Here is a 13,463-nt window from a genome sequence, read left to right as displayed (position 1 = left end):
TAAAAATGATATTCTCTTTCTATCTTCATTCTTTTTCATTTTAGGGATGCTGGAGAAGGTACTCAAGGCCTGTGTATACTAAGCACATGCTGTATCACTGAGCTATGGTTTCATGCTCCACAAAATTTGCTTTAAGTGGCATTAGAACACCACAAAATTATATATATATATATAACTTTATATATATATGTGTGTGTGTGTGTGTGTGTGTGTGTGTGTGTATCAAACTAGAGTTAGTGAAATATAATAATAAGAAAAGAATGACAAATACCTTTTAATTTAGTCCATGGACTTCAAGGAGCCACTTTCAGGAACAGACAGTTCTGGTTTTAAGTCTGTTGTATTTCTTCAATCATGACTTAGGTTAGCCGTTGATTGCCCCAATATATCATGTGGTCTCTTAGGAAGAAAGCAGGCTACAAATGGTAGGTTCTAGTACTGACGTGTGCTCTAACAGTTCGATGGCAACAAAAGCCAGTTCCAATCTCTCTGAAAGAGAAGGTAAAGGTAAGACAGTCACATTGATTGCTTAATGTGTCAATGATGTTGTTTGCATTTCCCAGAATTAATGCAATTTTAATGATTTCATACAAAAGTTTTCTGTCTACCCTCTCCAACCAGCCATGTTTACCTCCCTCTCATCCCTACCATGTCCCTTCCAGGATTCACGACTCTTTGTTTGGTTTGCTTATGTGTCCTATTTAGTGTAACCAGGGTCATGTCTAGGCACATTGGACTGGAATTATTTGTTGGTACATGGTGGCATCACTAGTGGGTACACAGATGAAACAATGACCCCCACTCTTGCTGATTATATCAGGAGAAATGGTTCAGCAGTGAGGCCATCCACGTCCCTGCCTGGCTGCCGACCAATGACTGTGAATCTGTAATTGTAATGACTGTCTTATTCAGAAAGTGCCATTTGCATCCTTTCTTCCAGCAAATATTTGCTTTCCAATTCCTCCTGCCTGTTCCCTGAGCATTTATTGGGATGGGATAGATGTCCTATTTAGGGCTGAACATTAACTGAAATCTTTTCTACAGCCAAAACTTAGAAATAAACGATGTCAAAATATTGAGACTTTAACCAACAGTGCACTTCTCTTCACAATTAATTTATTATTACTGAGGGTTACAAGATGTCTGCTCTGAGCTCAAAAGAGCCAATGTTCTTTGCTGGGTGAAATATTGAAATGCAACCACAAAATGGTGTTGTTTGCATAAGGCTAAGCAACCAGGCAAAGTTTTATAACTTGGCTTTTTATAAGCCATATTTAAAATGTAATTACAAAATAGAATTCACACGAAATAAACATAAGGTCATGAGAATCAGGGCTGTCCTTATTGGGCGAGGCTTGCTCAGCTCCAAGGATATGGGCAAAGGCTCCCTCAGCAATCACCTGCAGTTCTGGTAGCCTATCTTGGTTCTCATCCCTGAATACCAATTACCCAGAAATATGTGAAACAAATGTTCAGACCCTTCCTTCAGAGGGTCAAATTTAATTGATAATTCTAAAAATATCCAGGGATGGGAGCCAGAAATTAGTTTCATACGAACTTAGAGACTTTTGTTGCTGATTTTCCTCATAGATATCCCAACAATTTCAGAGCTTGTAGCGTCTAGACCAATTACTAGAAGTCCCAGCAAAGATGGCTGGAATCAAGGGGAAAGCCAGGGCTGCTGAGAGAAACTGAAGCGTCTGAGAAATCAGCATGGATGCTCTTGAGTTCCCTGACTCTAGACCTTCTGATGAATCTTGGAAACTGGTACAGTGACCCAGCCGCTGCACGCCACATCTGAATTTAGAGTGATCGTACTGGGTTTGCAGGGTGGGGGAAAAAAAGCCCGTGTGCTTCTGTGCAGCAAAGCAAGAAAAGGAAACTTAAAAAGAGAGAGAAGGTAGGAGGGGAGAAATAGCCACAGCATGTGGAGAGGGATCATGCTGCACGCATCCTCTGCGCCCTATTGCTCTTCATGAGCTGTGATCATTGGCTGCAAAAGTGAGCTCAAACCATGCCATTGAGGCGCCAGGTGAGTCTCTCTGCATACACAACAGCAACAACTGAAGGGCAAAGTAAGCATTGAAAGCTCTCGCAGTGAAAGGGCCTGTAGCTTGCAGCACTTGTCTGTTTTATGGTTCAAGTTTATGCAATAAATCCTTATGTAATTGAGGTCCTCCTTAAACTAACCAGATTAATAGTGTATACCTTTTCTATTATGATGCTTGCAATACTAGAACACTGGCTTGTAGTATGGCAAAAAAAAAAAAAAGACCAAGTGGATAAGAAAAATCTAATAAAAATGTGTTGAAATTTCCAGTGGAAGAAATTTATAGGAGAATATCCAGTTCCTTCATTATAAAATAAGTCTTTGAAGGGTTGGGGAGATGGCCTGGTTGAAAAAGTGCCTGCCAGAGCTAGCACGAAGACCTGAGTTTGGATTCATAGCACCCAGTTATAAGTCTGTGCAGCTCATAGTTCTTGTCTACAATCCCAACCGCCTTATAGCTCATTGGCAGGCCTAGCCAAAGGGTGATTTTCAGATATAGTGAGAGGCTCTGTCTCAAAAAAATATAAAAAGGCCTTCAGGGAGGTACTCTGTGTTGAATTCTGGTCTTAATACACCTACACATACATACACATACATACAGACATACAGAAACCACTTACTATGCACAAACATACCCACAAAAATAAATTATGAAGGAATGGACGAGTGACTAAATTAAAAATAGATTTTCAGTATATAAATTACCTTAAAATAAAACACGTTATATTTAATTTTCATATAGAAGATACACATCAAACTCCCCATTTAAGCATAGGATATGTTTTATTTCAGAAATAAAAAATATACAAAACTAGTATATTTTAAAAACTGAATTTAGTTCATAGTTTAGAAGGCATAAAAATCCTGGCTGTCAAAGTTTAGGACCTCACCTAGAAGAGTTATCATGGGCATGAGAGGAAGCAGCATGGAGGTAATTAGGAAGTAGGTTTGCCATTTTTCAAAGACTATTTTCACACTAATTTTATTCAGAGGAACTTTGGTTCCTTTAATAAAAACACGTACTGAAATTGCCAGAGATATTTCCAATTGACTGAACTTATAATGTATACCGATTTAGTATACATTATACTTTAGTATACATCCAACTTTAGTATACAGCAAACTCACCATGGAAATTCAGTCTTCGATTCCTTGATCTGAGATGAGGCTCAAGAGTATGCACTTGCCACAAGTTCCCACAAGACGCTGGTGTTGCTGGTACATTGTCAACTTAAGAGATCTGAAATCACCTAGGATACAAGTTTCCAGGCACATCTGTAATGGGTTAGATTACTGTATGGGTTAGATTAACCTCTGGGCTAGTTTGTGAGGGAATATATTGATTAGGATATTGAGGTGGTTAGATTCTCTATTAGAATGTGTGGCACCGTTTTCTGGGTTTGGGTCATGGATGCCAGGAGAAGGACAAGGCTAGGTGAACGCAATTATATCACCTCTCTAAGCTTTCTGACTGCCTATATAATATCACTAGCCATTTCTGCCACCATGATGTGGTGCCATTAAACTACAAGCAACGTAAACCCTCACTCCTTTAAGTTGATTTTGTCAGGATAGCTTGTCACTGAAACAAAACTAACTGAGACAATCCCAAGAAAGTAGTTGGTTACTCTCATGGCATTCAGAACACTGTTGGACCAGTGAGCAGATTTTGTAGGACCACTCATTATTGTAGCTTACACAGATATCAGCTTGGTGTGACTGATGCTGACTTTTCTCCTCTGACAGCAAGCATAGCACATCCAATCACTATGAAAGCTGGATGTTAGAAATGAAGCTTTTAGGTCAGTGTGAGTTCTATTTCTCCATGTCCTGCAACTCAGGTATGTGGTGTCCTCAGCAATAGGGTCTTACCATCAAGTTCTGGATGGTCGTCAATAGCATTAGGAAGAACCTGTAACTTCTGAAGGACTATAGGACCTCATTAGCCAACAAACACGGAAGAGGTAATCTTGGCTTTTTGTTAGCTTGTGGCATCTAGTGAAGGCAATGTCACCCCACTATCAAGTAACTCAATCTTAATGCTTCTTATGTGACTGTGTGTATACACACACACACACACACACACACACACACACACACAAATTTATCCTTTCCTGTTCCATTATTCTCATTTAACCCTTTATTATGTGTTTTATACCCCTTTGAAAGCTTGCCCCCCCATGACTGCTACATAATTTCATGACCTCTATAGATAGTTCAAATGAAACATGATAATCTGAATATCCAATGTAATATCAATAAATGAAGGGAAACATGAAACATTTGTCATTCTGGGTCTGGGTTACCTAACACAGAATGATTATTTCCAACTCTTTTCATTCACCCACACATTGTATGAATCTATTTTTCTTGATAGCTGGATATTATTGAACTATGTAGATAGGATACTTTTTTTCATTATCTACTCATCAGTTGGTAGGAATCTCAGTGGTTTTCATCCCCTGGCTATTGTGAGCATGACAGAAAGAACATGGATGAGCAGATATCTCTGGAGTAGGATGTGGAGTTCATTGTGTGTATGCCCAAGTGTGGTACAGCTGGGTCATAAGTAGATCTATCTCTGTCCTTTTGGAGAATTTGCATACTGATGTCTGAGGAGACGACGCCATTTTCTACACCCACCACTAGTGAGTAAGTGCCCCCTTTCCTCACACTCACTTATCATTTCTCTTATCAACTATTCTGAGCGTGTTTATGTGTCATCTCAAAATTAATTTTAATTTTCATTTCCTTGATAGCTGAGGATGTTACATGTGTTTAAATTTTCCCTTAGCTATTTGGAATTCATCTTTTGAGAACTCTCTGGTGCCCACATCCCCTTCTGGTTCAACACAGTTCTCGAAGTCTTAGCTGGGGAAAGGTGAGGTGGGGACCCTTGATATGCATATGATGGATACATCGATATTACCGGGTATATGGGGGCAGGGATGGAGGGACAGCATCAGAGGATTATAGAAGAGTTTAAGTGTAATTTCCAAAACCTTATTCTAGAACCCCACTTTATCCCCTCTTGACTTTGACCCTTGAAGTCTTAGGACAAAACAAGTGAAAGAGATAAAGGAGCTGTAACTAAGACAAAAAGAAACCCAAGTAACATTTCTTCTACGCACAGATCCATATGTTACAGACACTCATCAATAACTGTATAATGGATTTACAGAAAGAGCCTCTAACTAGCAAGCTTCTCGTTCTAAAGAAGCCAAGGTGCAATTGGGAATCACATTTATTGCCTGAAATTTAGAATCATAAACTTGGAGCAGGATTACTTGTGAAGCATGGGCCCTGTAGATATTGGGCAGGGTGTTCAGAGCGCTTCGTCATGGCTGCCCTGCACGTGGCCTGTGCTCTCTGCCTGTTGCAGTGAGTGATGGGGCAGCATCTGGTGTGAGACCTGCTCCATACTGATAGCATACGATGTCTATTATCTAGCAGCACAGAATGTTAACACAGATCTCCGGTTGTCAAATGCTACACAATAAGGGGCAAGTACCTCCAAATGTGTGTCAGAAGTTTAGGACAGTCCTTGAGAAAGCATGATTTGTTGCAAACATCTCTCAAAGTCATAAACTGACTTCACTGTTTTGGTGGGACAGTAGACCCAGACTTATTAGCACACTGAGAAATGTTTCCTTGGCTCATTGTTCAGGGGAAAGGGACAGAGTAACACAAGGTTGAAGCAATCATTCATTCAACGTTAATTGATCGTATACTTAATTCAAGAAAATATGCTCAATGCTTCATCCGTCTATAAAAAGAGGAACGAATAAGAAATATGATAAATACATCGATATTACAGGGTATATTGGGGGGATGGAGGGACAGCATCAGAAGATTATAGAAAACTTTAAGTGTAATTTCCAAAATCTTGTTCCACTCAATCCCACTCTTTGAAAGTAGAGAGTGACAGAAGAGGCATTACTAATCAGGGGCACATCCATGAAAGACAGGCCATATGGTTGCAAGCACACACAGCAGACAGCATAGCTCCAGTCTCTTAGAAGTTCCTACTGAATTTGTTTTTATTCTGGAGATGTTGGGAGAAGCTATTTAAAAGGTTTCAGGAAATACTAACATGTTGTTGTAAAAATATAAAAAATAAAAAATGTATGGTTGTCTTTTACTTCGCTAGGTCCAGTACCGTGGTGCCCCAAGATATCTGCTAGATATCTTGGCGGAAACACATCCCAACTCCTCGGTGGCCCAGTGTTTCCTGCCGCCGCACACTTTGCTACACTCAAATCGTCACATAAAATAACACACAACACAATAATCTTTGACCCAATTGGTAAGATATAATTGCCCACCTAAACATGCAAAACCCAGTACCATCCATCCCTTAAGAACATTTGTAACAACCTGTAAAGGGCGTAGAATCTTAATGTTACCTGCCATATTGTCCTGCCACGGCTTCTCTCTCTCCCTCTCCTCTCCTCCTTTCTATTCCAGTCTCCTCCTCTTCCTTCAAACTTCTCTCCCACCCATCCTTCCTTCTCCTCCAATGACAGGTCTCCTTCTATCCTGTACCTGCCCCTCACCTGTATTTTACAAATTTAATGGGGAGAAGGTTCTGGTGAAGTCACCTGATTCCTGAGTACGGGACTAGGCAGCTGTCCTTGGGACAGTAGAATTAGCATCAAAATACAGATAACTCCAGGGCAAACCACAACACTAACATAATCATATTTGTACTTTTAGACATCACACATTAAGTGATTTTTAAGGATACAGGTTGGGTAGAGAAACAGGACAATGAATGCTGAAGGTCATGAAGGAAATAATAATCAATGAGTGTAGGGCCTAATGATATTGGACAACTTTCAGGCTTTACCGATAGAATGTTTTCCTTCTCAAAAAGGGGAGGGGGATATGGCAAGTCAAATCTTATATACTGTAACATTTTAATTTTGATATTTATAGAATCCAGTGACAGTTATAGATAGCATATGCTCTTGGAACATTTCTACTGCAACTTAGATCAAGAAAAGAGAACAATATCACACTCAGTACCGACTCTGAACCACTTTGGGATCTGTCCATGTTTAAATGCATGATTTGTTATCCTGGGTTAGAAGCACTGCAATAAAAGATGTGTAAACACAGACAGCCCTTTTCTGTGCTCTTAAAGTTTCTTTACAAATCGACCAGAACACAGGGCTAGTAATTGTTTTCACTAAGACACCAAGCCAGCCTGTCTAAGCTTTTACCCACTGCTCTGAATGCAGCCTAACTAAACTGTTATGAAGGAGTAAAATAACGAAGGGAAAATACCCACATTGACCAGTACATTTTAGCCTTCCAACAAGAGTACAGTTAACAATAATTTTGTCCTAAAAATAACTTATTTGTTTCCATAGACGACAAAGCCACAAGCTGTTGTAGGCAGCGACCCCCACAAGCTGCAGCTGCCCCGCTCTGTGCGACTTCCCACGAGCACACCGAGTTAATAGCAATTAGAGTGGAGGAGGAGAATTATTTTGGGCAACATAACATTTGACAAGTGCTTTAGTAAATAAAGTATTGCCAAACACCTAAAATATTTTCACTTTGCTAAAACTTTTCTGGCTTTCTGTGTTGGCTTTTCTCAAAGGTGTGAACTGCGAGTTGGAGACTGATGAATGCGGATCCCAGCCATGTCTACATGGTGCCACGTGTCGGGACGCCCTTGGGGGTTACTTCTGCGACTGTGCACCTGGATTCCGTGGAGACCACTGTGAACTCAACTTTAATGAATGTGAAAGTCAACCGTGTCTCCATGGAGGTCTATGCGTAGATGGGAGAAACAGGTCTGTGTTCTGTAGATGACTGATAGACTCAGAGAGACCACTGCCCAACTGTGCTGAACTCCAAGCTCTCATAGCCTTTATTCGAGTCATGAATCGCATTATGTTCTAAGTAATGAAAAGTTACAGCATTCTAATTTTACTTAAAAATATTGTTTGGTTGACATCTGTCCTGAGTGAAGGTTTTCCAAGGCATTTTATAATGGTTGAGAACTATATATCTCATTTAAAAACCCATGTAATAAACCTGTTATAGATAAGGAAGATGGAAAAGCAATGCTATCAATTGTTTAAATTGTGAACATAATGTTTATATTTATGAAAATAAGCAAATCAATCAAGTGGAAAAATAAATCCTTCAGACGCTGTTTGTAAATGCCGCTCTAAGAGCAATAGTTGGTATACCTTGGATTTTAGCTGTTTGGGGAATTGGGTGAATATATTTGACAAAGCATAATATCAGCAAGTATAATTCAATCCTGATCCAAATGAGCGTTTCTCATTGGTTTTCAGGGAAACGGACAAGTCTACACTATAACTTCATGTGATAAATATAATGAATTTCTATAGGGGTAGCCAAGTTCACATCAAGTAATATATCCCTGTAAAGAACGTTCTCATATTTGCTTAGGCTGTGAATATTGCATGAGGAAGTGCAGGGCAGTGTTTAATGGTGTTGAACTTAGAGTCCCCTCATTTGATACTTTCTCAGCGTGGAGCATGCTGACTGTTACTGTTCTAAATTTGTAATAGGTTCTGTTCCTCCACTACGACAAGGAAGCTGTATTAAACAGATGTTAATGCTTCCGGAGTTCACATCATTAATTTCTTGCAAAAGTAGAAATAAAATCACTTTTCCTCTATTTAATAAATCAGATATGGGGCTAAGGATTAAGTCCAGTGGTAGAGTACATGCCCAGTGTGCATAAGGCCATGAGTTCAATTCCCAATAGTGCACGCACACACACATGCACACACACATGCACACGCGCACACACACACACACACACACACAAACACAGATAGTCATAACTCACTTCAAATCCAATTTCAAAATGACTGAAACTCATAGAGTTTAATAAAGCATGTGTGCTTCAGATGTATCTGTAAGTCATTTAATAAGATAATATTTTTAAAGAGTAGTGAAGTTGCACATTTCTTTTTAAAGTATGAAATGCTATTTTAAATAACACCCCATGATTTTTTTTACACTCATAAAGAACAACATTTAATTGGGCCTGGCTTACAGGTTCAGGAGTTCAGTCCATTTTCATCAAGGTGGAGCATGGCAGTGTCCAGGCGGGCATAGTGCAGGAGCTGAGAGTTCTACATCTTTATCTGACTCCCATGTGGCTAATAGGAGGGTCTCATTGCCCACCTCCATAGTGACACACTTCCTCCAACAAGGCCCTGCCTCGTTATTAGGTGTACCACTCCCTGAGCCAAGTGTATTCAAACCACCACAAATACCTTGGCCCCACAGCTAGGCTCTTCTTTGACTAGCTAGTAACTAAAATAACCCATTTATTTTAACCTACATTCTGTCATGTGGCTGGGTACCTGTGCTCAGGTACCCTGTATCCACTCCTTAAATCTTCCTAGGTGGGGCTTTGTGTGCCTGGCTGTATCCCAGAATTCTTTTTGCCTGCTGAATGGTCCACCTCCTATTCCTTGCCTAAGTCATAGGCCATAGACTTTTTAATTGACAGGCAATGCATCCATACAATATACAAGATATACTCTTGACACCCCATGATTTTATCTTACTTTTCGTACCACTCAAATAATGCACCTGTGCTGGGAGTCTACACTCCTGGGGACAGCTAACCAGACACCAAAGATAGAAGGGTTGGAATGGCTGAAACTTCCCAGGGAGAGAAACCCCTCTGTAGCACATACAGTTCTCTCTAGAGAACACAAGGGTTTCACAGCAGATAACACAAGGGTTTGATGGGAAGGTAAATGGGGTGGAAACTTGTGCCCTTTCATTCTCTACTCTTAAAGGTGTCCTGACTTACTTCTTCATTTTACTGTTATATCTCCTAATACCTAATTGGGGAGAGGATTGACCATTATGGTTTGAGTTTATTTTTGTACAATAAAAATGAACATCTTTCCTATAATTCATGTGAGAAAATTGATGTTTGCACACCAAAGGAGTTTTTAAATAAAATTTCTAATTCTGTAGACTTAGATGTACTCCTTTAATATAGGACGTCTCTCTAATGTCTCACATAGAGTAGATTTTAAATATTTTAATCATTATTATTTATGAACATGAACATGTGTGGTGTGTGTGTGTGTGTGTGTGTGTGTGTGTGTGTGTGTGTGTGATGGTGGGTGCACGCGCGCATGTGCGTGCATGTATGTAGGTTTGGGGATTAAATTTATGTCTCCAGGCTTGCACAGCAAGTGACTTCATATGCTTAACCATCTTCCTAGTCCAGTTTTTAGTATTTTTAATTAAGCAAAACCATGAGCAGATTTTTTGAACTAATTGAGATATAAAAACATTGTCCATGCAACATCTGCCATTTCTACATCCTTCAGCAGTCCAATATCAGTGCTTTGTGCTAAATATACACAGGCATGAGAAATGGGTTATAAGCATCCCCTCAAGATACCCTTTCTGTCTCACATAAGTTTGCAGATCCACTTTTAATTTTTACAACACTAAATCCTTCAGGAGAATGATATCATCTCAATTAAGAGCCACCTTAAACCCAAATCTACCACCAGAATTTGTGACTTAAGAATTATGTATTTTTAGATAAATCAAAATAACTGTTCCCTCAGCCACTTCTGAAACCTGGGGAAACCCTGATTTGGAAAGATAAGAGTTGTCCATGTCACCAGCAAACATTCTGGGGCCAGGTTCCCTGATCTCCAAAGAAGGGTTCAGACCTTTGGCCCGGTGGAACTAGGAGTTCTAGTTGGTCTGCTAGGGTTGGGGGGGGGCATATTTCTGCCTCACAATAGCTTGTGTGAGCCTCCACCCCCTGTCATATTTTAGGATTTATTTAGCCAATGAGATTGCAGCACACACACCAGCCTCAGCCTGAGGCCTAAGTCTTGTCTCTGATGTCACAATCTGCCCTGTTGTGAGCCATTAATGTGGCCACAGCCACTCACAGACCAGATGGCAAGGTCAAGAGGACCCCAGTAAGATGTGGAAGAGAACTGACTGATTAAAACTGCTATTTAAAAAAACAGAGCCACCTTCTATAAAAACCCAACAATTCTTCCCCAGCGGATTGATTTGTGACACTGAAATAAATTTAGTCAATGAAACCCCTCTCCCACTACCACCCCAGGGGTAAGGAGACCCCGTGTTGATAGTGGTGTCCTTATCTTAGTCAGTGGCAGAGCAAATGACAGTCCTTTGTTCATCCCAGTTTAAGCCCTGGCTTTGTGGCCAACGCTATCTAATGCCTAGGACTCATAAACATCAAATCAACCTAGGCAGCACAGTGTGGGAAGAGAAAGAGAGGCCTGTGGACAGGAGAGCTAGCACCATCTCTCACAAGCTGCAGGACTCTGGCAAGTGGGGCCTGCACTTTACCTGAGCAACACAGTAGAGTTGCTCCTGGAGGCAGGAGTGCAGTTGAGTCAGCCCTCATGGGTGTGAGAGCAGGAGAGTTGACTTCCTCTCCATTCCTCAACACCCTGCAGTAGCCAGGGAGAGCTGGCTCTGGGTCACGAGAGCAGGAGAACTAGACCTCTCCCCTCATCGGCTGTAACACTCAGAATAGCAGGCCTTGCACTTCCCCTGTGAAGTAGAGTGGAGCTGGCCTTGATAGCCAAGGCATGGGTGAGCCAGCCTCAAGGGTGGCCCAGCCATTCACAGGCTGCAGCACGAGGGAAACTAGGCCCTGCATCTTGCATCTCCAGCAGGCAGCACAGTAGAGCTGGCTCTTAGATGCATGGGTACTGGCGCTCCCAAGGGCTTGAGAGCAGAAGAGCTGACCCTGCCACCTGCCTATAGTAGCATTGGGTGGCCTAGACAGAGCAGTACAGGAGAGTTCACCTTGGTGTTGCCAGTAAAGGAGATCCAGAGGTTTGACCAGCTCAGCGACTACCCAGGCCCAGATTCAGGGCTCTGAGTTGGCTCACCCCAAACTCTATATCATCTATGAATGGTTGGGATGCAAAGGCCAGTCCTGCTATTTCAAAGCTGCAGGATGGATCTCCATGACACAGGGCAACAACACGATGACCAGGAGGAGTCCCAGTGAGGTTCCAATATTGATGGTGTCACAGAAGCCAGAGATCTGGAACCAGACCAGTGACTCATTGCAATGAATATTTGCAAATGAAGATATGTAGTTAGAGGGATACACTGTGGGACACACTATGACCTACTACAGCTTCCACAATATTATGTTTTCTATGCTTTGTTGCTGTTGGTGATGGTGGTGGTGGTGATGATGATGATGATAATGATGATGGTGATGATGATAGTGTGTGTGTGTGTGTGTGTGTGTGTGTGTGTGTGTGTGTGTGAGTGTATGTGTGTGTGTTATTTTGGGGAGGATAGGCAGATATGAGGGAACAGAGAGATGAGCATGACTGGGGTGCACTATGTGAAACTCAAAAAGAATCAATAAAAGTTTAAAAAAAAAGAAATAGAAAGACTAAAATATTCGGGTAATCAGAAAACACCATAATCATATTACACTTAATTATGAGTGCTTCTGTTTGGTAAAAAAATAATTTAACTTTTATAAAGATTTTATTTTGGTACAAATTATTACCTACTAACTTCAATAATATTGATAATTTTATTTACTATACCATTTAACAGTAACCACACTCTGATATACAGGATATGGTATTTCTATTTTTTTATACATATTTAATTATCACAATAATCTTATGATCTAAGTATCATAGTCTTATTTATGCCTGAAAAACACCAGCTTCCAAATAGTGTTGCATGAATCTTACTGTCACTTTTAAGTCAATAATGATAAGGTGTTGATGAGGAAACACATAACCATGTATGTCTACAGAGATAACTCCATGTTGCTTTTGAGGTAAGTATAAATGCTACACCATTTGTGTCAGGTTGATAGATAAACAGAGACAGAATAAAGGGGGTTGATTTCAAGATGACAGAGAGTTGACATGAAAATTTCATTTGCTCTCTAGTTACCACTGTGACTGCACGGGTAGTGGATTCACAGGGATGCACTGTGAGTCCTTGATTCCTCTTTGTTGGTCAAAGCCTTGTCACAATGATGCGACATGTGAAGACACTGTTGACAGCTATATTTGTCACTGCTGGCCTGGTAAGTGACAAATACTTTATCAGTTTTTTTGCTGATTTTTTTTTCATTTTTACTTACACTAGAAACAAATTGCTCACAGAAAGTAAACATTATTGTCATTAAAGGCACTAAGCCAACACTTTCTTCAGCTTTCCTCATTGAGTTGCACTCATCATTGTCCACACAGTATTGGTATTAGACTATGCATTGTTGTAAGACAGGCAACCACAGGACCAATAATGACTAGAAACCTCTAGGTTCAGAATCAGGACAGTGGAAACCTGAATTCCACATAGTTTTCCTGAAGAAACATTCACCGAGATTGCTTTCGTCTACCCATTC

The 13,463-nt window shown here is 40.5% G+C and overlaps 1 protein-coding gene across 1 annotated transcript in view; it reads left to right on the top strand.

Moving 5' to 3' along the window:
- Crb1 (crumbs cell polarity complex component 1) overlaps positions 1 to 13,463 on the top strand; it is a 173,467-nt gene that overhangs the window by 33,751 nt on the left and 126,253 nt on the right. Inside the window, exons 3-4 of the mRNA XM_032915188.1 lie at positions 7,659 to 7,854; positions 13,003 to 13,142. Coding sequence (XP_032771079.1) covers positions 7,659 to 7,854; positions 13,003 to 13,142 — 336 coding nt within the window. The remainder of the gene's footprint in view (positions 1 to 7,658; positions 7,855 to 13,002; positions 13,143 to 13,463) is intronic.

The sequence above is a fragment of the Rattus rattus genome, chromosome 10 (genome assembly GCF_011064425.1).
Source record: "Rattus rattus isolate New Zealand chromosome 10, Rrattus_CSIRO_v1, whole genome shotgun sequence".
In the NCBI taxonomy this organism is placed as follows: Eukaryota; Metazoa; Chordata; class Mammalia; order Rodentia; family Muridae; genus Rattus; species Rattus rattus.
This window is presented reverse-complemented; position numbering and strand designations above follow the sequence as displayed.